This window comes from Scomber japonicus, chromosome 7 (assembly GCF_027409825.1).
Source record: "Scomber japonicus isolate fScoJap1 chromosome 7, fScoJap1.pri, whole genome shotgun sequence".
NCBI classification, from domain to species: Eukaryota; Metazoa; Chordata; class Actinopteri; order Scombriformes; family Scombridae; genus Scomber; species Scomber japonicus.
Genome location: NC_070584.1, coordinates 15077987 through 15105502, shown reverse-complemented (window position 1 = coordinate 15105502; position 27516 = coordinate 15077987). Strand labels below are relative to the sequence as shown.

Below are 27516 nucleotides of genomic sequence, written 5' to 3'. Positions count from 1 at the left end.
GCCTCCTCTATTTCTACAGGGGTCTTTAACTCAGTGCATGTGTGTGTGTGGATAAGAAAAGCTGTTCACTAAAAGAGCAATTCAGTGTTTTTGTAAGTCTTTGTTGGTCGTATACTGTGTGTTTTGACTCTTTTGGGAGGAGAGAGAAGGCTAATTTGTAACAGATTGCTGCCCACAAAATGCACTATAGTTTAGGGTACCAATAAAATACCCCATGCAAAACTGAACTGTAGGTACAGGGCAAGAAGACAAAAAGGTTGGAAAGAAGGTATGACATTTTCAGTCATGATATTATATCATTACCGTAATATCATATCATTACTAACAAATCTTAATGTGAGGAAAAATGGTTTGACAATCAAACAGAAACTTAAGAAAAATAAACTTTGTTTGAAAATTACGATGTTTTTTTTTATACAAAAAGTGGGGTTACATTAAAGTAGCAAATACATTGACAAAATGATAAAACTCATGGTCCACTTGCCAGTTTTTCCCAGAACTTTCAACCATATCACACAGTTTTCATTCACAGAAGGATTTTGCTTAGTGATACGTGACTCAGTAGCCCTCATGATTTCATCCATAGCACTTTAAGGACTTCTCTGTCATAATGGCATATATGTTGAGCATGACATGTATTATTTCCCCTTGAATAGTTTGACAAATAAACCCAATTTATGGCTCACTTAATAGCTTTTTCTACAGCTTTCAACCAATTTAAATCATGTCATCAAAGTCCTCAATGTCATATGGATAAAATCATACTGAGCTTTCACATGAACAGAAACATCTTAATGAATTCCATCCACCAATGAGTTCTATCTGATACTGTGGAAAGCTCTAGAAAAGTGAGAAAGTTAGCCTTGAGCTGGGATTGTTTTGTGTAAGTACTCTTGCACGATATCAATATTTATACTTCAGTCAAAGACACATTATAAGTTTCGTCAGGATTTTAAAAATTTGATAAAAGTACCCTGCATAATTATTAAGTTGCTATCAAATTACTAAATGATATTGCTATTGGAAAACAATACAGGTTGTGCTTTATAGATTTCTTATTGAGAAATCTTTAAAACAGCTCTACTGTATGTTTGTAAAATGATGAAATAACCACCTAATGTAGGAAGATGGAAGTGTAAGAAGATAGTGAAGATGATAAGGAATGGAAATACAGTCATTTTAATGCACAGATCTCCGGCATTCAAACAGTTCTTCATATCCTCTAAATGCAAATGGAGACTTACGTACGGAGGGTGGAAAATGGAGAAGCATGTGGTGATAACAGAGAACAATTTGTGGTCTATCATTGGAAACTGAACTGAATCATAACCCATGACGCCCTGCTGTGGCAGGCAGCACTACCTGTTTTCTAAGAGATGAAAGGCGGATATGAAAAAGAGTTCATGCTTGCCAGCTGATTTCAGTTTTAGAATGAGGCTAATGTTCTTATCTTGCTTTATTTCTTACTCCTTTAATCCCACTTCTCGTTGCCTAACCTCATCTTTCTTCTCTTCTCTTCTTCTATACTCTAAAGTGTTCTGTATGTTCTATGGTATCGTTTCTATTGTAAAGTGGCATTTGAGAACTGATATGTGCCACATTCCAGCGTGGCTGTCATTCATTAATCAGCTTGTGGTTTATTAGACCCAGTGCAACATTCAGAGCCTCAATAACTGAAGAGAGCAGAAAGCAAAGGAATGCAGACACACAGAAGACAATAAAAACTGAGAGCTGTAAATATTCACAAATTAAAGTAGTGATTAAAGTATGTCTTCTTATTTTAATTAACTCATTCTGTTTTCTTACCATTTAGAAAGCATGCTGTTTTATTTGCTTACATTTTGAGGACAGGGAAAAGGACAGGGGACAGCTACACATGCAGGTTCAGACTTTCCTCCCTGAAAACATTACTAACACACTACTTCCAGGCACTGTAGCCAGATGTTACAGGGTGACAATCAGCTGCTGACAGGCCTCAGTCCAAACAATCTGTTCCAGAACAAATGTGATTTATCCAAAAACAACAAACTAACTCTTCTGTGAATTATGGTCATTTGTGTGTGATGGTAGTGGCGATGCATGGGTGGTTAGGATAGCTAGATGAATGGTGATCACTAGAACAAATATTTTATTTAAAATCTGCTCATATTATTACCAGAAAAAACTTCACATCATTCTTTCTTTCCTGTGCACAGTGAACAAGTTCTAAGAGGGATTCATCTTTTGCCTGGAGTCCTGCAAATCTGTGTCTATATGAGTCACCATGGCAACCACTAAGCTGTCACAAGAGATGGCCACAAACTGAGATATCGTCCATGATGCACAGAAAAATGTGATCCCAAGGGGCACCATGCCTGCCAACATGTGATACATGTTTTAAAATTAAGCTTTATTGCTATTTATGACTGATCTATAAACAAATGAATACATGTTGAATAAAGTTGTCTGTACAGCAAATGTATCTTACATAACTGGGCCAGGGTAGAATGGTCATTTACAGAAATTGTATCAAGATATAATAATAAGATAAATATTGTCTTGACAAATCTAATAAAAATAAAACTATAATATATTGATATTTGCATATGTTTGAATCCACTTCACTCAAAATATGAATAAATAATCTATAACTTGACAGACATCTGGGAAAAGAATATACTAAGTTATTTCCTCATTCCTCAATTTACTTCCTGGGAGTGACGGTGTGTTTTCTGAGCTTGTCTGGTCAACACTACTTTCTGTTTCATTTCTTCACAGAGCACATGGTCATCAGCAGACGTGGGTTCACCACCGCAACTCATCCATGATGACTAAATGATGACCAAACCACGAGACAACATACCCAAAGTTTAACGTCTAAATGCATCTTGTGTTTTGGCTATGTATGATGAGAGTAATATTATGGTTTCATTCTATAAACAATGTTGTTTATTACAATCAAAACTTACGATTAAGTAATACTTGCAGAAATACTTTTTATGAAGAAAGGCAACCAAATAAACTCAGCAGTAAAGTGCTACTTGCTTATTCAGTGAGTGATGCTATCTGTGTGAACTGAAGATCATACTGTATGTTCATGGAGGTTGTCCTTCACCATGCAGACCACATCATTTCAACATTTAGTAACTACATTTACTTATCTAAATTCTAGCTCCAAAGATTGAACTGCACATATTTTTAAATGTGTAGTAATAATGTGATGGATAAAAAATAATAATAAAGTATCGAAATTAATTTGATTTACAAAAAACAATTGACAAAAAACTTCTGCTTTTTTATTATCAGCTGCTGTATCTTTCCTTGAGCAGTAACCTCAATATGGGAACAACAACCCTAACCCACATTCTTTGCACTTTACATACTGAAGTCAGTTATAAGGGCTCCTGCTGCTCTTAGGCATGATTATAGGTTACCACACTGTAACTACCATTCCACAAGGGGGCAATGCTGTTCTGTGCATGGCTTCATTCAGGAACTGAGAACTTAAACATAGCAGCGAAAATATTTTCCTACATCTATTACAACAACCTCCACAGGAATCAAGTGTCAACATTGTAAAAACCACTAAGTTTAATTGTATGGTAGTTTATCCTGAGAGGAGTGAGTCAGCATTCCTCAGTTAGTTCTACATATGTTGTCTCTTGTGTCTGACTAGCTCAGATGGAGAAAGAGATAACTATCAGTGCCATGGAGTCATAATTGGGCTAATTTTCAGTCTTTTGGCTGCTCAATTTGGTCTTGCTTTTCTGTAAGCATACTAATACGACTCACTGTCTACACTTTGAATTTTCTGCAACGGAAGAAATGTAATCCTCAAAACCGATGAGTACACAAACACTGAAGCCTACTTTGGTTAACATGGAGTACTTGTAAGACTTTCATTGCCTATTTGCACAGTCATTCCAGTCAGTACCCTCTCTTGTTCATTTACTTAGTTTACACTGGTGTTTCTTTTTCTCTCTCTTTCTCGTTTTCCCACTCCCTCTCTAAACAGGATGTTTGTGTCTCAGCGGGGCAGCCAGCAGCAGACCAGTACAAAGCTGATGATCAGATAGCGTGGCTTTGGAGTGCCCAGCTCTCCCAGCGCTGTAACAGATTAAATGGGATTTAGGGCTTCCATTCGGATTCCCCACTAAACCAAGAGACAGCAAAACACAGGAGGTCATGCAGCCGACAGCACGCTTCCCTCGGGCCGTTGTTGCCTTGACAGTGAAGCCGTCTCTCTGCATCCATGTTTATTTTAAATTACCTCCCACATGCATCAAAAATAAGCATGGTCATATGTCTTTGTGAGCCATGCAGTAAGAGGGCGAGTATGACAACACAAGTGAGTGGCCAGGAAATGGCCAAAAAGGTCCCTGAGTGTTCCATTAAAAGGAGACAATAACTGAGATGTTTGTGTGCTGATGCCCTGATTATCACACACGCCTGGAAGTACTGAGCTTCTTGATGCCTAATAAATCTGTCTCCATTGATGGCAACATTCAAAGGTGATATCATGAGACTCAGGAGACTTGGGTTTCCGTGTATTGTTCTGCGTTGCGTGTGAACTCACCACAACTAATATCAGATGCCTGGGCAGTAGTTTGTGCCGCACAGGATCTGAATCATGCACACAAAATGTTTCATGCATAACAATGTTGCTTAAGTTATGAAAGCACATTGTGGTGCTAATACGCAAACAGTCAAATAGAAAGAGGTGACAGATCTTCAGAATAGAAGGAAAGGTGGGAGAAAATGTAATAATATTTTCCCCAGCTGTGGCAGATGATTAATAGATGGTATATTCAAATATTATTTAATAGATGGTAGTGACAAGCTCAGGGACTGCAATGTCATTTTTCATAAATTATGGCAATAGTTGAGGATTTAAACTAAAGCTGGAAAACTGCTATACAGTGTTCTCATAACAGTGTGCTCTTTTCCTTTTGGTATATTAATAGTCTGCTAGACTTTTACCATAGAAGAAGAAAACGTCCACATGGAAACAGTGGAGGGCATTTCCTGTGAGACGCATCAAGCTCAAATAAAAACACAGGAGTGGAAAGATGTGTGTGGTTCTGCCCTGTCCTGTTTTAGTTTATCTCCACCCTCCAACCCCTATATCACTCTGTCTTCTGTGATTCTCTGGCCAAATTGCTCCTTTCCTTAGGATATGTTTGCTATTTTTGGCTCCAATCCACTACATAAGTAGTTCAGGATCTGTGTTGGGTTTGAAAAATTTTCAGTTCTTGAAAGGTGTCACTTTTCAAGTTGCTGAAGTGAAAACATGCCAAATGATGACTGTTGGGTAAAAGAATAAACAGAATTCTATTTTGAACCGGAGTAAGGATCAAAGAACGTAAATCATGCATCCTGAAGTGTTGTCCTCGAATCTGACTGACACAACCGATTCTCTGTTGGTAGGACTTCCCCGAGTGTTGTTTTTTTTCAAATATGCACAAGAACCTGAGTGTGAATTGGGCCAGTAAGTGGTGTCATTAAGTCACTGACGCCCAGACACATAGGCCTTTCAAACTGAGGACTCACTGGTGTGTACACACATGTTCCATAGATACAGCACACAACTAGACTTCTGTTTGAATCCACAGTCAATCTGTGGTCATAACCAGCCCCCTTCTACCTCCATACAATCATATGAGCTGGGAGTGGATTCAGGCTGTTTTTGAAATGTTATGTCACTAGTCAACGGTCACTGGTTTTCAATGCTGTGAATCACATAAATCATATGATCTTACCACTTAATATTGAACAAAACATGTTGTTCAAAGGATTTGTTACTGCTGGATTTATTCAAGTTTCTTCTTACATAAATAACATAATCCAAATCATGTTTTTCAATTAACTTATTATTTATATGATCATTACTGTACCCAGCTTCAAGTACAATGGAAAAAATCCACCTGTGTAGTCTGTGCCTCCTTCAATTGTGATTTCCAACAATAAAAGTTAGTTCATTCTCAAAGTGCTTTTCACTTGCAGCGCTTGAAGTCTATATTTGAACTGAAATTTTCCAAGGCAGAAAGAATGCCAAGTGAGCGAGTGCCTTCGTGGTAACGGTCTTGTAGAACTGGCAGTCCACTAAGAGGTCAGGTCTTAATCTTTTGGTCTGCATCCATGAAAAACAATCCACCAGAGTGAGAGCTGCAGAGAAAACATTATTCCCTAAACTTTCAATGTGTTTTCGTTTGCTCCATCTTGATAAATTTTTGTCTTGAAGAGCACCACAGCCTGGTGTCAAGGTGTGTAACCAAACAGTGCTGGGATATGTCCCAATGTGGACATTGAAGATGAAATATGTGTGCTGGAGCCAAACACAAACATAAATGCATAAGATAAGATGCCCAGCTCATTTGCCAGCGCTTGCTTTTATAAATATTTAATGATAATATCTAGAACTGGGACAATGTTTTTGAAATGTGTTTGTGTCAGAGAGTTTCTGGGCACTGGTCGCTAAAGGTGATGGATGTGTTGGAGACATATGTTCACTTTCCTGTGTTAGTGGTTTGATTGTTTTGGTTTAGACTCCAGGGAATACAGTCCAGAGGTCCACGGCAAGGGCAAGGTTGTAACAGTTGTGTGTGCATGTGTGTAAGTCTCACTTTAACTCACTGTCTGTAATCCTGAGAGATGTTCTGGTGATGTTGAGTTTGTGGTGGTCCAGCCCAAAGGCCAAATCGTTGGAAAGGATGATCTCAGAGAGCAGACAATTCTTTAGTGTTTATACAGAAGGCACATACGTAAACCTGGGACAGACCTGGACGTGACCAATGTTGGCTCCACTGTTTGCACCACTATTCGTTTATTTTCACACCACATTCCCCTCAACCTAACCTTCGTCCAACCCTTCCACAGTTCTCTCCTCTCCCTTGTTCACTTCACACTCCATCAATAAACAACCCATGACCATCACAGCCAACCTTTCTTGACCACCGATGAAGCGTGCTGTTGTTGGACCCCCTCAGGCCGCCCTGCATCCCCAGAGCTCCCACAGCACACTGACAGGGACAGGAGGGCAGATGTGGGATGATTGGGTTGGAGGTGAAGGAGATTGCTGTGATCTCAGCAATGTGCTGGACCTTCATGTTCTGGAAACATAAACACAAGTAGACCGCAGAACAGCAGGCCTGCAGGGACTTCAGTGTGTTTTCTTGTGTAGAATGTGAGTGTGTGAGTTCACAGATAAACTACAATGACATACGCCTGACAAATGCCCAGAACCTCCAAAGATAATGGTACAGACCAATCCCTGCTATGTGCTGTTGTACAGATGATATTCCCATATGATGAACATTAGATGTCTTTTACGGTGGCCGAGACCCGCCATAGCTGCAAATAAAAGTAACGCTGCAAACAAAAACAAACGCTGCTGCAAATAAAAACAAACGCCGCTGCAAATAAAAGAAACACCGCAGCAAACAAAAAAAAACAAAACACCGCAGCATATAATAAAAAAAACGATGCAAATAACAAAAGCCACAACGGAAGTGGATTACCGGGGACTGTTTTTGCCGAAACACCGGAAGAAGAAACAACAACAACAGGACTACGAATTGGAAAACGAACTTGTTGTATTGTTAGCTTCGGCTAACACGAGGAGACCACCAACGAGAGTGGAAACAACTGACGGCTACATAGTTCCGGCAGCTTATTACTGTCGTTGTTGCTGTTGCTTGTACGTGTAGGTCAGGAAAAGACGTAAAAGGGACCGTATATGGTTTGTTATTTGTGTTATTACGTTACGTGTTGGACTAAATACATGGACATATCGAGGAAAGTATTTCGATGTTATGGAAACGGATTTCATACTTCACAAGAATGGATACTTGGCGAGCTGTACAGAAAGTCCTGAGTCATAAGATGATCGTTGTGGATAAAGGGAAGACTTTGAAGGTATGTAGAGATTATAGCTGTTTTTACTTTAGCTGAGTGGCTAGCCGAGCCAATCGCTAATACTATTACGGCTGTGAGCAACCAATATAATTCGTGAGTGGTCTTGAATGAATCAGGGCAACCTATGCTTTCTAACAATGTACGGCGTGAATAAATATGTTTAAGGGTTGGTGTTTAAAACATTCAGAAGGACTTGTGGCTACCTCCCAACCTCCGACCCGTCCCGTAGGTGGAACAGCGTGTTTTAAGTGTCTGCAGTTCCGATCCTCATCCCCATGTTGGCTGACACAGACAAGTCACCCTCAAACATGCTGAAAACCATATTGATGTTTGGTTTGCAGTTAGTCATCCCTAATGTTTATGTGGCTTTGAGGATGTTCCTCACGTTGCCGGTGACAAACTGTGAGGACACAGCTTAAACTTCACATTAATCCAAATAATTATTGTTACCCACGCCTTAGATTATTGTTATCATGATTATTAATGATACAAACAACAACAACAACAACAGTAATAAGCTACCGGAACTATGTAGCCGTCAGTTGTTTCCACTCTCGTTAGTGGTCTCCCCGTGTTAGCCGAAGCTAACAATACACCGGCATTCTCCAGTTCAACTTCAAACCTGGGGCTACATCGCCTGACCAAATAACACATTAAAAAGTACATGTAGCGACATTAAACACTACCATTTTCATTTACTTTCTAGTTCGTTTTCCAATTCGTAGTCCTGTTGTTGTTGTTTCTTCTTCCGGTGTTTCGGCAAAAACAGTCCCCGGTAATCCACTTCCGTTGTGGCTTTTTTTTATTTGCATCGTTTTTTTTAATTATATGCTGCGGTATTTTTTGTTTTGTTTGCTGCGGTGTTTCTTTTATTTGCAGCGGCGTTTGTTTTTATTTGCAGTGTTTTTTTTGTTTGCTGCGGTGTGTCTTTTTATTTGCAGCGTTTTTTTTGTTTGCTGCGGTGTGTCTTTTTATTTGCAGCGTTTCTTTTATATGCAGCAGCGTTTCTTTTTATTTGCAGCAGCGTTTCTTTTTGTTTGCAGCATTACTTTTATTTGCAGCTATGGCGGGTCTCGGCCACCGTAGTCTTTAGACCTGTTAAATATAGTACAGTACTTCAATAGACTTACTTACATTCTTAATACATAATAATGTAACACTCGGAAAGCAACCATTCTAGATATTTTACTGAAAAAAATTTGAAATTCAGTCAAATGTTTAATTCAGAATGTTTACATGTTTGTATCATCATAAATGCATTACCATGTAAGCAGGATTTTTATATTGTAGTTGGTTGAGGTTAAGTTAATTTTAGATACTTTGTGTACCCTGTAGGCTATATATACAAATGGGCAAATTAAAGTAGAAAACAACATAAAATGTCTTAATGAGGTGTTGGGCCACTATGTGCTGCCAGAACAACTTCAATGTGCCTTGACATTCATTATTTATGTCTCTGAACTCTACTGGAGGGATGAACACCATTCTTCCAAAACATATTCCCTCATTTGGTGTTTTGATGATGATGGTGATCACTCAGAACAACTTTGTATATATTTGCAGCGACCCTTCCCTTTAAGGAGACAAGTTAACCAAAACAATAGTAACCAAAATATAGTGAATATTTATATAATTTAGAAATATTGAAGCAAACTACTAAAATCCCTTGAAAACTGAATCAAGTACAGCACTTGACAACATGTATTTATTCACTTTCTACCACTGGAATTATCTATTTGCAAAAATTAGACATATCCTGTCTCAAAATGACGCTGAAAAACTAGTCCATGCATTTGTTACTTCTAGGCTGGACTACTGTAATTCATTATTATCAGGCTGTCCTAACAAGTCTCTAAAGACTCTCCAGCTGGTTGTGACAAAAACTAGAAAGAGAGATCATATTACTCCCATCTTGGCTTCACTGCATTGGCTTCCCGTAAAAATTCAGAATGGAATTCAAAATCCTTCTCCTCACCTTCAAAGCTCTTAATGGTCAGGCTCCATCATATCTTAAAGAGTTTATAGTACCTTATGTACATACTAGAACACTGTGCTCCCAGCATGCAGGCTTACTTCTGGTTCCTAGTATCTCTAAAAGTAGAATGGGAGGCAGAGCCTTCAGCCATCAGGCTCCTCTCCTGTGGAACCATCTTCCAGATTTGGTCCGGGGGGCAGACACCCTCTCTACGTTTAAGAGTAGGCTTAAAACTTTCCTTTTTGATAAAGCTTATATTTAGGGCTCTTAGTGCTCTTAGCTTATGCTGCTACAGGCTTAGACTGCCGGGGGACTCCCATGATGCACTGAGCTCCTCTCTCCTCCGCCCTCTTTCTCTCTATCCATCCAGCTATATCCATTAACATTCATGTACCACTAATACATTCAATAACCTGAACTTCTTCCCCGGAGTTGTCTGTGCTTTCTCGTCTCACAAGTAATCTGGGCCTGTAGACGTCCGGATGACAGATTCCAGTGCCGGACCTTCTAGCTTCATAGAACCTGCTCTATGTGTAAAGTGCCTTGAGATAACTTTGTTGTGATTTGGCGCTATACAAATAAAGATTGATTGATTGATTGATTGATCTACAACCTATTTCCTAGAAAATGGGATTAACATTCCTTGATATGTTACCCGAAAAATGATGCATGTTTAAAACATCTGGCAGGCTTTGCAAACCAGAGGTGTGATTGAGACTATGACTATAAAACATTACCATGCCAAAGTATAATGGTAATGTTAACTTTAAAAGCAGGACAAGCAGGTCAGCTTGTTTTCTGATTCATGCTATTTACCCATTCATTCATTTAACTTGTTGGGTTTACTTTGTGGAGTAGCCCTGTTTTGGGCCCTCAGTCAGCTGTCACAGTGGCCCTGTCTAATCAGATGTGAAGTGTGTGTTTTTAGCTTTTATTTTGCCCAGCATGGCTCTGGAGCCAGGGAGCTTTAGTATGGCCGTGCCCGATGGCCATTCTGTCTTATTGTTGTTGCTGGTTGAGCACTCACCATGGTAGCCTTTACTACCTCTGCAGATCTCTATCGAGCCTTTCTTTATGTGGAGTATCGCCGCGTCACACAGGCCACAGAGCCCACTGTCAGTTAGAGGCTGTTAGACTTGCGCTGACTGATTGCCATTCACAAAGTAATTCATTCACAAACATTCACCATTCCTCCCACTGCGGCAGGGTCACATGCTGGGAAAATACCTCTGCACATATGATAGTGCCAATAACCTCGCTTAGGTCAGCAAAGCATATTTAAAGGTTTCACTAAGTTTGTTTAGTAATGACACTCTTCTCACAAAGGATGTTTCAGTTTCTGTTTGAACACATAATGACAGACTGATTCAATGCAGCAAAAAATCCCTCCATACCATTTTAATTACAATTATATTTTCAGCATTGGCTGAAATGTTGCATTTTCTAGGAAGCCAAAAGTTATCAAACAAAACAACATAACTCACTGGATTTACAATATTGTGAGACTAGTGGAAAAAAGTCATTTTAACTTTCTATCTGATTGGTTTGAATTTTCTTGCTAGTGAAAGCAGCCTAAGAGAAAGAGAAATAGAAAGTATTAGTGATCAAACAATCATTTTATTAAAGAGCAGTAACACAGCAAAGCAGCTAAGTTCTCTCATTCTCATTTTGATATGATTATGATAAATGTGATTGATTGATTGATTGATCAATTGATTTATATAAATATGAATAGTGAGGTGCGATTCCTCTTTATAAAATTATTTTGTATTTCGTAACAGGTTTAGCTTAGCTTAACACAAGGACTGGTATCAGGTGGAAGCAGTTAGCCAAAGTAACTAAATCTGCCTACAAGCACTTCTAAGTAACTTACTAGCCTTTGTCTTCTTTTCAATCCATGTGCAGTGACTTGAGCTAACCAACTGCAGAAGATAGCTTCATATTTACTGTACACAATGAATGGTATCAGTTAATCTTACACTCAGCAAAGGAGCAAATAATTGTATTTACCAAAATGTCAAACCATCCTTTTATTTTAAAAAAACGGAAAATGTATGTTTTCACCTAAGAGAATCTCTGGTCTAAGTTACCATATTATGTACTATTGATATTTATGTATTTGTGTATAAACATTCAGCAGGTGTGTGCATATGCATATAGTACTTGTATACTGTATTTATATGTATGTATTAGTCTTTTTGTTTTTTATAGTGTCTTGTTGTACTGCCAATATTTATCATAAAACTGGTGACTTAGTTCGAAAGACAGTAATGGAGAAAAAACACAAGTTTATCTTTGAAAGTTTGAAGTGATTCTAAATCTGTACTAATGGCATTTGGAGATGGAGTCTGGTCTGTTTCTGTCAGTGGGTTAGCTCTTTCTCAGGCTCCTAGCTGCCTCTCCTTGCACAGCTGAGGGTGTGGGGCTGGTGCAGGGGGATCTCTGGACATGGGAGAGATTGGTGAGATGGGTGTTGGGGCTGGAGGGTGGTGCATGACTGGGGTTGTGGACCAGAGCTCCAAAATGGACTGCATGACTGTTAGTGCTTGCCTCAAGGGAAATGTACCTTTGACCTTTTCTTATAGAACAGCAGACAGACACAACACAGCCAGCCAAGATATACAAACTTCCCAAAATAGGATGCACAGTAATGGCTGCATGTTTTCCGCTCTGTGTGCCAGTCAACCCATTGATGTTTGTATTCTGGTGTGAATGAGAGACGATAATCGTGTACAAAAACACTGGCACATGCAAGTAAACTGGGCATAGACATGCATCATGCCCATAGTAAGGTTTACGCAAACTCATCTGACACACACACACACACACACACACACACACACACACACACACACTGGAATTTTACACAAGCTTTCCCAGACATCAGAAAAGCTGTTCTGAGAAAATCGGGCATGATTGTTTACATGACTGAGGTCCAAGTTATTTTTAACATATTCTGGCGAGGCAAGCTCTTGAAGTCCATTTAGTGTATTAGCCCCCCTATCGTAAAGAAAATAAATAATGCCATAAAGTTCTTGACATTGTAAGTTCCACAGTGACATATTAGAGATGAGGGAGCTATGATGAAGAGTTCAGACGTAGAGCCATGTTTACAAGCATTCAATGTCACATTGAGGTCCAGAGCTTTATCTCTGAGTCTTGAAAATCTTAAATTGTGATCTTTGAAACTCACCATACTCAGCATACATTTTGCAGTGTGAGTGATCTGATCCTTTGTCTCTGATTTTTAATTACCTCCAAAGTACATGGTCAAAAGGTGGCATGTGTTTGTCTGAGAGGCCAGACTGCATTCATTCAGGACTTGATACGGACTAAAGATATAAACTTCTTCCCCTTCCTTGCTGATAATTTCTTCCTCTTCCTCCCTCCTGATAACTGCATACAACTGTGATAAAGTCTCTGTCAAATTTCATTTCCTTTCATCAATTGCAAATGATCTTTTTCCACATATCTTTGGAGAAGAGAGAAATTAAGAGAGGCATGTTATTTGCTCAGGACAATGCACAGTTAACAAAATGAGTCACTTGCCATGAAAACACATTGTACAGCCAGCTTTTATCCATTCATCCTTCTATCTGTGCGTGTTGCTATTTTGAGCTGAATGCAGATAAAAAGGTTATCTAAAAGAAGCAGCAAGGCTGGTCCTCAGACAAGCAGTCACCTTGTGCTCCCAAAGAGCTCAGGCCTCCGCTGATAACCCACCAGCAGCTCCACTATATCAAATACGCTATCAGCCCTCAGAGTTCTACTCATGACCTCCTACAAAGACGTACCCCTTGTTTCATGTAAGAAATATGTGATGTTCCTGTAGATAAAGACAATGTTGCAATGATCTAAGCTTAACAGGGTCTAGTTTGTTGTTTCTTCTCTTGTATCATCCTGGTGAGATTTACAACATCATGCATTATCTCATTTTTAAAAACTGTCTTGACTTTTCAGCAGTGCGCTGTGAGGACAATTGCCACAGAATGAGACAGCAGAGGTCATCATAGCCACCTGAGGCTACAGGTACTCATACCTTCTAATTACCCCAGCTGATTCATCCTACAGTAACAACATTAACGATGATAATTTACATACACAATCTTATTCACAGATGGCGAACATAGCCTTGGTTGTGTGGCTGAGCGACTTTTCAGCTGAGCGACGTGAGAATGATCGCCAGTGAAAGAGACAAAAGAAGTCATTGGAGCCACCTCAGCTTACAGGTATTCATACTTTATACTTTACATACACAATCTTATTAACACATGGCCTAACTAACCTTGGTTGTGTGGATCTCATTTCAAACTACTAACTGACTCTACTACACTCATAAATTATCATTTAGTCATGCATAAAAGCTTCATTTGAAATATTTACTTTAGGACAGTCAGCAGCAAATGAGACTGATGAGATCATTGCCATCACCTCGCCAGGTTGCCAGGGCACAAGTGTGTTTGGGACACATACTTACTGTGACCTTCATATACAAATATACATTCTTCTCACTGCTTTAATCTATGAGCGTGTGTCTTTTGGCAAGTAAACATGCTGCAGCCCCCAACGGGTGCATTGTTCTAGTCCATTTAAGTGGCATCAAAATCTGTTTTGAATAATATTTGTTATCTTAAAACTGTATTCATATAGTACATTTTATACAAAATATGCAATACAATGTGCTTCACAAAAGATGAAAAATACATAAAAAGTAACAAAAGAAACAGAAATAGAACACGAAACAAAAGCAGATTTTTGAGCAATAGAAGAGGCATCATTGTAGACTTTGGTCAGTTAGAGAAATGTCTTAATCTTCTCCACTGTTCTCTCTGTAATTCCCTTTTCTTTCTCACCTCTTTTATTCTTTTTGAAGCATCCCATGTGAAGATTAAATGTAAAACAAAGTGCAATCTCTTATACAACTCATGTTTGAAACTCCAGTTTAGTGTCCTCTGCATCATACTCCATCTCCTGTCTCGCAGAAGTTCCACTATGGAGTCATTGGTTTTTTTACACCTTGCTTAATGTGCGCTGTGCTGCCATGACATGAAATGCAGCAACTGCTCTAAATCAGAAGTGGTCTTTTCATTCCGGTAGTGTGGCTAGCTTGTTTGTGTGATGTAAGTGTGATAAAAAAGAATACATAAAGATAATGCTCCAAACAAGGGCATTTGAGGAGTAGATGAAATATGTCTGTCAATATGTGCTTATAATTACAGATCTGACAAAACAGTTGATCTAACAATGTCAGTTAAAGATAGAGTCAGTATTTATGGAGAAAGATTGTTCAATACACAACACACTAATATTTCCTCCCAGTCTACTACCTGTCCACTCTGTGTGCACACTGAAACAAAAACTGTTGTTTCACAGCACTAACTCTGTAGATCGGGAAACACATGCAATGGCTTGGAGCAGCTGTCTTTGTGAGGACATGACAGTCTCTCATCTTCAGCACCTGTAAAAAGGTGGGGGAGTACTGGCGAACTGGAGAGAGTGCATTTAGTGAAGTAAATCTGAGCAGGCAGGTGTTTAAATCACACAAATATGTTGCTGTATATGTGTTTTGTACTCATTAACTGTATCACAGAATCAAAAAATACAAACACTGTAATTGTTTTCCTGTGGAGCCAACAGAAAGGTGGCGAGTGTGGATGGACTACTATTGCAGGGGGGTCCAAACTATTCCACAAAGAGCCATGTGGCTGCAGGTTTTCATTCCAACCAAGCAGGAGCACACCAGACTTGATTCATTTAAGGCAAAGGCTATTTGCACCCCTGGTGTAAATATCAATGAATGCTATTTACACCCCAGTACAATTAGAAGTAGATGCTATTTGTACCTTGGTATATACAGCAAAGTGTTTTATTAGCACCCGTCTTGGTGTAAATATCAATGAATGCTATTTGCACCACAGTACAATTAGGAGTGCATGCTGCGAGACTGAGTGTCGGAGGGGAGCGTCTGGAGATATGCCGAAGACTCCCGTATCCTACCGTGAGAGCGGGATAAATGTACGTCGATGTTCTCTTCTGTATATCATATAATAATTTCTGTCGAGTGAGACCTATCACTTCTCAGTGTGAAAAAATGTCAGGTGTGGCGTGTGAGCGTGAGAGCAGCTTGAAATACATGTGACTTGAGAGGTCTGAAATGTATTTGGTATCCATGGCAACCATAGACTTGATTTACATCGTATAACAATATATAACTGCTGCTGCAAAGACTCAAACCCTTGTCTCCTGCACTAATGACAGATACACTACCCATTACACCACCACTTTGGTCCTACGTAGTGATGTGACAGGCCAATATATTTGCTAATACAGAAGATAGAAGTTGGCGACAAGTAATTTCTAACTGACAAACTGACGCTTGTATGCATTCACTGAGGAAAGATTATGAAAATATAATACAACTTTCCCATCAGAAATGTCTTTAGAACAAACATTAGAGATGAAACCTGAGGCTATTTGTACCAGAGGTGCAAATAGACACTCCGTTCATTTAGTCAGCTGATCTCAGTCTTCAGACAGCTGATTGTGCGAATGGTGTGCTCTTGATTGGTTTGAACAAAAACCTTCAGCCACATGGACCTTTGGAATAGTTGGGACATGCCTGGACTATTGTGTTCACAAGACACATTTTTTCCTGCTCCTGATGTGTGAGAGGAACAGGGGCGGAGCTTCTGTAGATGCACGACCTTTCTCCAGAATGACTGACTCTACCTTTTGAGCAACCGCCGCTGTAGAGCTGTAAGGTTTGCTACTGGAACCACAACAAAAAACCTCTGTATCTATCTCTATATCACATTAAAATAGTATGTGGAAAATGTGTAGAAATTTCTCGTAACATTCTCGTAGTATTTCAGTGGGTGTGGGTAAATGGTAAGAGGGCAGTGGGGTGACGGCCCAAGAGGCCTTCCTTTTCCATCATTGCAGCTCCTCCTTTGTTCCCATAACGTTTTGCATTCCCAAACACATAACTCACCACCAGGGCCTGCGTCAGAGTGCTCTGTCCCACAATGCTGCACAAGTAAACACCCAGCTGCCACACACACTTGCACCACACACAAAGATGCGGAAACACACACCAACAGCATCACCATTACACAAACTTTTACCGGACTTGGCTGCAAGGGCATTTTTTCACGATGACCTATAGCTACATTTCCTCCTTTCAACACAAAACCAATCATCCAGGAAGTCTGCATCCAGTTTGCAACAACACACAGCCAAGGCTTTTGGAGGTGTTTTCCTATGGTTATGAATGGGTTGTCAGAGGGTTGGTACATCGCTTGCTGCTCAGGGTAAAGTCAACAGCTCTGGGGGTCATTCATTAATCTGCAGTCCCTGGACTGACATGTGCAAGAAGGCCAGACAGGCTATAACTCCTCACAATCAGTGATACCAGAGGGACTGAGAGAAAGAGAGAAAATAAGGGAAAACTGTCTGCTCTGTCGCTCATCAGTCTCTTGTCTCTTTTCATCTCCTCCTCTTTTTATCAAAATTTGTTATATTGTCGGCCACTATTAGCCAGCACTGTCATCCATCACAATCTCAATTTCTGGCCTTTTCAGTGCTATTCTAGAGTATTTGATCCAGCAAAAATAAAGAGTGCAAAAACAAAACAAAAATATATAAGGACAGTTTTGGAAACACAGCCAACACTAGCAAAGAGAAAATAAAAAAAAACAGAACATCTCCTCTCATAAGTTCAGAGCCAGTTTTCAATCATATCATCATTTTCTTTTTTAGTAATTTATATTTATTGGCAAGAGCAACATATGTACAAAGTAAAAAAAAACAACATACTTTCTACAGGAATAGAAATAGTTGTTCCTCCATTATTTTTTTAGATAGTCTACCACCACCCCAACCTCCCCCACCCCCTGCCTCCCATCATTTTTTTTTTGTTATAGAAAGCACAAAGTAGTTACTATAATATATTTTATAATATTATGTATTTGTATTTTATATCCTTAAGCAATAACCTAGCAGCTATAAGTAATAGTAAGTAAGTGGTTTCATTTGCAATCTGACCTAAATCCTTCTATTTTACTATTAAAATAGAAAGATAAGTTGAATTGCTTATCTTTCTTTGTTTGCTGAATAGTACAGTGCCAATAATCAGGACCACATGTCACCTGGGGTGACCTGAGATGTTATAGCTTAATATTTGCTATGGCAAATGAAATGAACCTAAACCATAAATCAAAGACTGTAGAGATAAAAGACCAAGCTGCCTATTGGCCTCTTTAATTCAAGTCTAATTTGTTTCCTGCTCCCCAACCTTTTTTTCCCTTTCTCTCAAACTCACTCTCAACCATCCTGTTTTTGCTTGACCTCCTGGTGGTCAGCTTTCTCTCTCTCTCTCTCTCTCTCTCTCTCTCAGCTCTCTCTCAGCTCTCTCTCTCTGTCTGTCTGTCTGTCTGTCTGTCTGTCTCTCTCTCTCTCTCTTGCTCTCGCTCTCTCTTCCTGCCAGGCTGAATGTGAACCATTTCTCTCCCATGGGTGTGTTATGGTACCTAAAGTCAATGACCATCATGTGGGAAAGCTATAATAAAATGCTTGGCGTAAACACTCAATGAGAAGTAACAGTCCCTACCCTCTATTTCCAGCCATTGCACCATCCAATGGTTGGGATAACTGTTCTTAGTAAAATGTGAATTTTGATTTTTAAAAACAATAAACAGCCAGCTCAGAGCAGGCTTACAGGGGAGGGTTCAGCAGGTCCACACAGTCCTCCAGATGTGGTTTCTCTCTTGTGTTCTTCAAGTCAGTTGGCTCCTATAGTCATACATCACCTGGTCTCTCTGTGAGAAAGGTCTGATTGGTACCCACAGGGAACACTCGTATAACTTGTATTTATGGTAATGGTTGACAGAGCAAATCCGCCGTTTTCAGCAACAGTCTCATATTGTTACACATGATGAAATAGGAATTACTTGACATAATTGCAATCTTTATTCTGCTGGCCACTCAGTAGTTGGAGGATCAACTGTTTTTGCAACATCAGATGAAACCCCCATATACCCTGTTGTCATATTTTGCCTCCGATACCCTTCTATTCTCCTTATCTATGGCATATTTTTCATTTTAACACCATATGTACATATAAAAACAAGGAATGTGTGACCCAATAAGCTTCCCATCAATTCCAGCTTATCACTTGGTTTCAACCACAAACATTGACTCATTGATATAAAAGCCTTATAAAATCATTGGCTCTGCCAGTGAAGGGAAAGGTAAAAAAAAAAAAGAAACACGTGAGCTTGTGTTGTGTAATTCAACTGTTGATGACAGAATCTAAATTTTGCTTTGGGCACTGTTTCTAAATGGATTGAGAAGAAAGATCTGGTTGAGAATGCCAGAATATATACACCAATAATGTAATGTACAAGATATGAAGTTGATACTGTTGCAGCCCAGATTAAAACAGTAGGTGTAAAACACATAACAACTTTAAGGCGCAAGAAACCCTGGGGGAAAAAACTGTAACATGTGTTGGGACAAGTAAGTGCTGTCATTTTATGACACGCTGGAACAGACCGAGGTTTTTGTCGATACAGTCAGCAGCTCCCTGTTCATAGAGGACAAAAACAAAACTCTTTAACCTATAAGCAATCCTATCAGTCAAACTCAGGGTACTGCTTGTTTGAAATGCACTGACAAAAACGTGACACATATAAGACAACGTCATGCAAAAGAGCACGCGTGTGTCTGACCTCTCCCCTGACTCACAATTAATGGTGAAGAAAAAAAAACCTTAATTGGAGAGGTAGGGATGATCCCGCCCCAGTGGCTGGGAGGGGTGAGCGGTCCGAGCTGGAAAGAGTCTCATAGTGCTGAGAGGACGCTGAAAGTTCAGGACATCGTGGATGTGTGGAGGATTGTACTTCAGTGATATGATACTTTATTTTTACGGGCGAGGACAAGATATGGACATTTAACTATACGTCGATTATACTTTTTGGCATCAATACATTTTGTACTAGCGCAACTTTACGCAAGAGAAAAAAACAACACGTCTACCAAGTTCTGCAAATCTTTCCACATCGCCAGGATGTTTAGATGAGGCTAATAACCCCGAAAGGTACGGCAAGTTTCTGTACTGAGGGATGAAGAAAACAAATACTAACTCTATACTTTGCATGCCAACTTTTCCAAAACAGGAAGGTTACTCAAACTCAAGAGTAGGTATCTTGCTTTCATTAAACTCGTATTACACATTTTATGTAATATAGAATATAGAAATTATAAGCATTATGCAATAGTCCGTAAGCATTTTTAATAGTGTTAGTTGTTTATACACATAATGAGCTTCATTATAAGAAAATCCTGTTCATCCGACCTCAGGATTGCGTGTACCCTAAAGCGTAATATCAGGGTAATTTTAAATTGACTTTTATCCATGAGTCACAGTACTTTAGCCAGAAATTATTGTATTAAGTAGTCAGGTTATAGGGTTTATGGCATACCCTTTATGAACAACTACCACCGTTGGCTAATAGAAAAAAAGAACTTACAATGTAAAGGCTCCTCTTTATTTTACTGTTATGTCCATAGTCCGCTTTAATTATTGTGGCACATATGTTTTAAGTGCTGCTGCTATCTTGCCAAAGACAGTTCTATGAGAGATTTTTAACTTCAGTAATGCTTTTTCCTTTTATTTTTGAACATGGCTTTCATTTCTTAAGACTCTTCTTATATATGTCACTTAAATTAACCAAAACGTTGTTAAAAGTAACCTTTTTTATTTTAAAAGTGCTCGAAATAACTTCTAAAAGTAAATTTTATCCCCAAACATTTGATTGGCAGGACCTTGAGGAGGCCATATGATGTCAGTTGTATCACTGCCAGGTTGAGAAGTGTCCAGTGCTGTGGCGCCCTCTGCTGTGTGACTGAGGAAGGCCAGGAAGGGCAGACAGTATGGGGAACATGATGGAGGAGGGGATGAACTCTGTCATTGTCAGCCACTACAACCACTCAGGGAAGTGGGACCGGCCTCGTAGTAGCGGGGCTTGTAAGATGGCTGTGCTACTCTTCATCTGCGTGCTGATTGTCCTGGAGAACGTCACGGTCCTCCTTGCTCTCTGGAGGAACAAGCGCTTCCATAGCCGCATGTACTTCCTCATTGGAAACCTGGCACTGTCAGACCTGCTGGCTGGTGTGGCTTACGTGGTTAATATCTTTACCTCAGGACGCAACACCTTCTTCCTGACACCAGTGCAGTGGCTGGCCAGAGAAGGGAGTATGTTTGTGGCCCTTAGTGCCTCCACATTCAGCCTTCTTGCCATTGGGATTGAGAGGCATATGACTATGGTGCGCCTGCGTCCATGTGAGACAGCAGGTCGGGGGAGACTTCTTGGACTGCTGGCGGCCTGCTGGCTTGTGTCAGTGCTGCTCAGTGCCTTGCCCAGCCTGGGCTGGAACTGCCTGAACAATCTGCCCTCCTGCTCCACTGTGCTGCCACTCTATGCTAAGAGTTATGTGGCCTTCTGCATCAGTGTCTTCAGTGCCCTGTTGGTAGCCATCATCATCCTCTACATCAGGATCTACCGCCTGGTGACCTCTAGCGGCCGCAGGGTCAGCAGCCGGCCTTCAGAGCATTCGCTGGCCCTGCTGCGGACTGTGGTTATCGTTCTTGGAGTTTTTGTCATGTGCTGGGCCCCTCTCTTCCTCCTGCTGCTGTTGGATGTGGGTTGTAGCCCAGATAAGTGTCCTGTGCTCTACCAGGTGGACTGGTTTATCGCCCTGGCTGTGCTCAACTCTGCCCTCAACCCTCTCATATACACTCTGTCGAGCAGGGAGATGAGGGCTGCCTTCTTCCGGCTGCTGTGCTGCTGTCAGACCAGCATGGAGCACACTGGCACAGCTATGGCTGGCAACCCCCACCTGGGCATTGTCATCCCCACAGCGGAGAACAGCAAGACAAGTATGGGTGGAGGAGGGGGCAGTGTGGCAGGGAAGACTACGCTGAATAGAGGGAAGGTTCCCACACCTATGAACTCTGAGAACAAGCATGGAGACCCTTCTGCCACTGCTGTGCCCCACCCTTCTGGGCCTGCAGACCTGCTCTCAGCCGTGCTTGTGAAGGCAGGGGCGCTGCCGCCCCTCAACAAGTTCTGAGTGAAAGCACCTTAAAGAGGCCTTACAGTCACAGAACTGACACAGCCCTGCTATCAGCCACCTTTTGTTTATGCACTATGGCCAGTATAGTATGGATAAGATGAAGTAATGATGAAATAGCTAAGACATTCAGTTGGAACCAAATAAATCCAGATTGTAGATTAGAGTACAATCAAAATCATTTAAAGCCACTGTTTACAATAACTCAGCAATATTACTCACAGTACCAAAGTAAATTAAATGTTGTGTTTGTCTTATACAACAGTTAACATTTAAAATCTATGAAAAATAATAGAACAGCTTCATAGACATGGACTAAAGAAGCCCCAGAATAAATCTCTTAGCTGTCTGTGAAACTATAGTCTTAATAATGCTTTAACAACAACACAGCATCATTAACTTCGTTAGTGTGGTGGCTGTCAATGATTGGTTTATTTTATTTTTTATTGAGCAGAAAAGATCAAATTTGGGCACTTTTTATGCATGTGCTATATGCACGCACTCTTACAACACCCGCATTTTCCACACCTTGACTTGGTAAACTATTTATTTTCTGTGAAAACATTTGTCACCTTATAAACTATACTTTTTGCTTTGTGTGCATAAAAATCGTCACGGTACTTGGACTTTATTATTGATTTTGTTATGATTTCAGATGCACTGTGAGAAAAAATGACACTAAAGGTTTGCTGTCAGACTCGAGGCCTTGTGAGGCTAACATGCTCACTACACACCAGGAAACAAAACTGTTGGATGAAGGAAAATACACGATACAACCTGCTACTATAGGATCCTTACCACTAGTGGGGCCGAAATGTAAAGTTTGTCCTGATGGTGGCGTCAGAGGAGAAGTTATCTTGTTACTTAATTAAAAAAGGGTTCTGAATATTGTAGCAGTTATAGAACTTCAGACATTAGCGCTGTACTCATCACCACATGTGGTTTATCTTTCATTACACTAAGCTCTATTTTGTCAGCATCAGCTGCACTGAGAGCTGAATTAGTGTGGCTAATAACTACACTTATGGACTTTTTTGCTTTTCATCAGCGCATCTAGAAACCACTCACACATCAACTAACCACTAGTGAATAGGAGTGTTGGATGTGAATTATTTAATGGTAGTAGACTGTAAATGACATTTCTGCCTAGGGTGGTGTAGTGCCTAATACCATTATATATAGCAAATAAAATAAAATCCTATTCCCTTTTATGAGATTTTCATGTGTCATGTTGTGATATTAAATCAATGACTCGCTCACTTTCAATCCTCTGCCTCTCATCTAAGCTCGCAGTCTATGCTGATTCTCTGCACAGATACAATTACAGGAAAAAGTGATATTGTGTGTCAATATGTGTCCCTTTGCGTGTGATTGTGCCCCTTTTTCCTCCACATGAATGAAGGATGTTAGCTCATATTAGTCTGTTGTAGGTTCTTATTAAAACACAAGTCATACATATATGAATGCAAAATTGCTCTAATTTGTCAGTTTATCATTTGCTATTCAGAAATGTCATCTGACTTAACCAGCTCCACTGTTTAATATCCTAGTGAGAAACCGATTGATTCTCTCTTATTCTAATTCATAGGTAGACTTGGGTCAGGATTTGGGTCAGACAGTTATGAATAATGCAGATAATTTCTTAAAATGTATTTTAACTGGGTCTGGGGAGGTCGGATTGCATGAATCTATTAATCTCATTTTAAGAGCTTCCTGTTATTGTGAAATATGTCCTGCAATTGTAGGAATTCTAAATGAATGAGGTAACCAAACTGTTTTGAATAGATAGTCATAGATTGACTTGATGCATTCAAACAAAAAGATTTACTGATGTGGCATTTTGTGGTAGGAATTCTGAGAACTGATCAGACACTCTTCAATACTTCCAGAAAACCTGTTGCAGTGATTATTGCTTTGAACTGAACTGATGGGCTGATAGCATAGCAGCAGAGCTTGTTGTTCATATCACATTGCATAACAGAGACCAGACAGGAGCTGACAGACTGGCATTTCATGCTCACCTCTGTTTAAAGATGTGTCTTTGCTAAGCACCTCCAGTTCTGATGGAAAAAGACAGCGAGGATGCAATGCAGTTGAGCATCCCCAGCTTAAAGGTCACCTACAGCCTCCTGTCAGAAATGTTTGAACGTGCTTTCCTGAATTAGCTGGGGATGATGGTGGCCTTGTGCCATCTGGAACATTAGGAAATGTCAAAATGTTAAGCTGTGTATGGAGTATAGTCATTTTCAGTGCATGAAACACTCTCCTTTTGCTCCTTTTCCTTCCTGTCCAACTTGTTTTCCTCTCCCCCCTGAACACCATTATTATCCTCATGCAAATTAAGTTTGATTACAATTTTCTATGTTGTCTCATTCAAGAAAATCACTGTTTTTTCTTTAGTTATATAGATACATGCAAACATAAAAAATAAGTATAATGAGTATGAAGTTTTAAAAAGGGTTTTAAGTATGAGAGGTTTGTTGACATTCTCTGACTCACAGGCTAAGCAGACTCGCAAATTAAATCATGTTTGCTTTCAGTCATCATCTAGACAAAGAGAAAACAGCTCAAACATGTTTAGTATAAATTAACAAATCCCTTTTCATTCACATTTTCCTCTTTGGTGTCATCAAATTCCCTTTCTCCAAACACCTGAAACAAACCCATTTGCTAACTGGGTCAAACACCTTAATAAATCATGTTAACTAAATAGCCGTCACCAGTCTTCTTTGAGGATTTAGGCATGGTGGATTTGTGTCATTCTCTGTGCACAATGCTTATTTGCATATGACTAATGTGAACACGACAGAGGACAAGAGAATCACACCACCCCCTGTCATCATGATCCTGGCTTTAAACTGCTAGTGTGGGGAGGAAATGTGTATCCATGTGTGTGCATTTTTTTTTCAAACAGACGTGTATGTGTGCATGCACGTGTGTGTATATTTGAGAGAAAGAACAAAGACTCCATCTGGTCTGAACCACTGAATGTGCCAGTATGAAACACTTCTGTCATCCTCAAGTCCCTTTTTTGAAGCCACTCACAGGTGGAGTGGGGCCAGGCGGAGAGCGGTGAGGGGTCCTATTTGAGGCTGCTGCTCACGCAGGGAGCCCCAGCTGAAGCCATTCTCTCCTCAACAGCTGAATCATGCTACTCTCGCCAGAGAAGACACACACGCACATACACACTGACCAGAGTGTAATGATTTTTCTTCCCTAGCATCACCTCCACAGCTCTCTCATTCAGTGTAGTGTAATTACACGTGGAACAAAGAAAGTGAAGACCCAGGCAGACTTTGGCGATAAGCTCCTGGGGATCCGAGGGCTGAGGGCTTTATCTAGGGAGCAGCTGGAAGAAGGTTGGGGGGATTGAAGGCAAAGGTGGGAAGATGTCTGAAGGAGCTGGCAGAGATTTCAATTGGTGGACACTCCCCTCAGCATCCCCCTCCACAACCCACTGCCCATAATTGTCTTGTCTAGTGTCACGTAGACTCAGTGGACTCAATGAATCATTTCAATGTCTCGCATAAATCATTTTTATTGCTACTTTCTTACTCACAACTTTCCACATCCTTCCAGTGGACACCCTTGGAACACAATCTTATCATAAAGGAATCCATGGTCTATGTACACCATGTAGGGCTGCAACTCATAATTATTACTGGTTGGTTCATTTTATTTTTGACATTTCTCAAAGCCAACTAAGACATGATTAACTGATTTATTTTGTCTGAATAACAGCACAAGCTACAAAGATTCTCAATGTGCAAATATTTTGACCAAAATTTTAACCTTAATGATGACATTTTTGTCAAAACTGTCATGGAACAACACACTGATTTATCAACCACTTCTTACAGTAACTAATCTGTTTAGCAGCATGAAATGATTTAGAATGTCAACTTCTGTATCTGTGACCAACCTTTGAATGCCATGCTATCTTAACACATAGGTGGCAGAAGTAGATAAGCAATCTCTTCTAAATTCTTCCTCTCTTCCCAAATCCCCCCAAAACAGCAGCTGCTTTCTCTCCAAACCATCTCTGATTGCAGTCTTCTGGCAGGGCCTAATGGCATGCTCACACCTGCTACACTGACCTCCAATCTATCTCCTCCACGCCTGCCTACCACAACTGTAGGGATTAGCATGTCTGGGATAGGGGATAAGTGAGAGGGAGGATGGCGGCTTTTAGTCTGATATGCGTGTCCCTGCCCTCACTTGTGGCATTGAGCGTGTGTGCACAGCTGGCTGATTCCCTGCCTCTGTGCATGCAAGGAGCCTGGAGGTTTATGTTGGGTGAAAGAAGCACTGGAGGTGGGGGAAACCCGTGATAAACCTTCAGTGTGGATGAGGAGTTAAAGACCAACGTGTGTGCTTCAACAATGAAGCAGAAATCAAATTGGGAAGAAAATATTAACAGAAACAAAAATATATATATTGACCCCTCTGTACAAGTTTTATTTAATCTTTCACCTTCGAAGGCCTTTTAAGATCAAAATTTCTGTCTTGATAGAAAAATGGGCCACATGGTGGCATATCCAATAACAGTAGGTGTTTTCATTAAAAGGATGACATAATGAGTTCATTGTATGTCTTAATTCTTACTTTTCTTCATCTTGACAAAACAATTCCATTTCAAGATCTGTTTAGTTGCTGTTCTGTATCTTTCAATCATATTGATGACTATTTGTCATGGAATTGATTGAATTTCCTTTTTTGTAAGTGCTTTAACGAGTTCTTCTCAGTGTTGGCTTAAATGATGATATCGGATGTTCATTCATAACCTTGGATTTCAAACAAGCCTGCTCATAGAAACGTGAGGTGCTCCAAAAGAAATACCTAATGATAATTATTGGGTCGACTACATCCACTGGAAGATTGTATGATATAATCAAAAAATCAGCTACTACTGTTTCCAAGGTCAGGAATTCACTTTCATCTCTATCTCTATTGAACACCTTTATTTATATGTGCTTTTTAATCTCTCGGGCGTGTGTGCGTGTCTCTATGTGGTCTCTGAACACGTTCTCTGGCTCTGTGGCGATCACAGGTGTTCATTCCTCCGAGCCTGTTTGATGGATTAACAGCTGCCGTCACCGCATAATCGGTGACACCCACCACATCTGACATTACACACATTCTGATTCTGATATGACAGCTGAACACACACACACACAACCACATTCGCACATTTCACAATTTACAAGCACAGAATTGTTGTATAATGCTGAAAATTGTTTCAACCTACACAATCTCTTCAAAATATTCTTCATGAGCATAACAGAAAATTGGCTGATATAAAAATTGCAAAATCCCAAAAGCAGATACAAGGTAAGAGCGGTACAAAAGGCAAAGAAATGTGAATGTAATATTTGTTTGATTTTTACATGCTGCATTGCCACTGCCATTATTATTCATATCTCTCCCCGGGGGGCCTTGTTTGAAAAATGGGACTATAGCAGCCCCCCCCCCCCCCCCCCCCATGTCATCATCTCTCGCTTTTACAGTCACAAACA

General features: G+C 40.1%; 1 protein-coding gene across 2 annotated transcripts; it reads left to right on the top strand.

The window, feature by feature from the left end:
* Nucleotides 1–19768: 19768 nt before the first annotated feature.
* On the top strand, nt 19769–22261 carry s1pr3a (sphingosine-1-phosphate receptor 3a). Of its 2 annotated transcripts, none has more exons than XM_053322143.1 (2): nt 19769–19964; nt 20690–22261. In XM_053322143.1, the coding sequence occupies exon 2, from the start codon at nt 20801–20803 to the stop codon at nt 21998–22000; it is 1200 nt and encodes a 399-aa protein (XP_053178118.1). In that variant the 5' UTR covers nt 19769–19964; nt 20690–20800; the 3' UTR covers nt 22001–22261. The 2 variants fall into 2 exon arrangements, with proteins under 2 accessions (XP_053178118.1, XP_053178117.1); XM_053322142.1 differs by lacking the exon at nt 19769–19964 and adding an exon at nt 20054–20064.
* Nucleotides 22262–27516: the final 5255 nt, after the last annotated feature.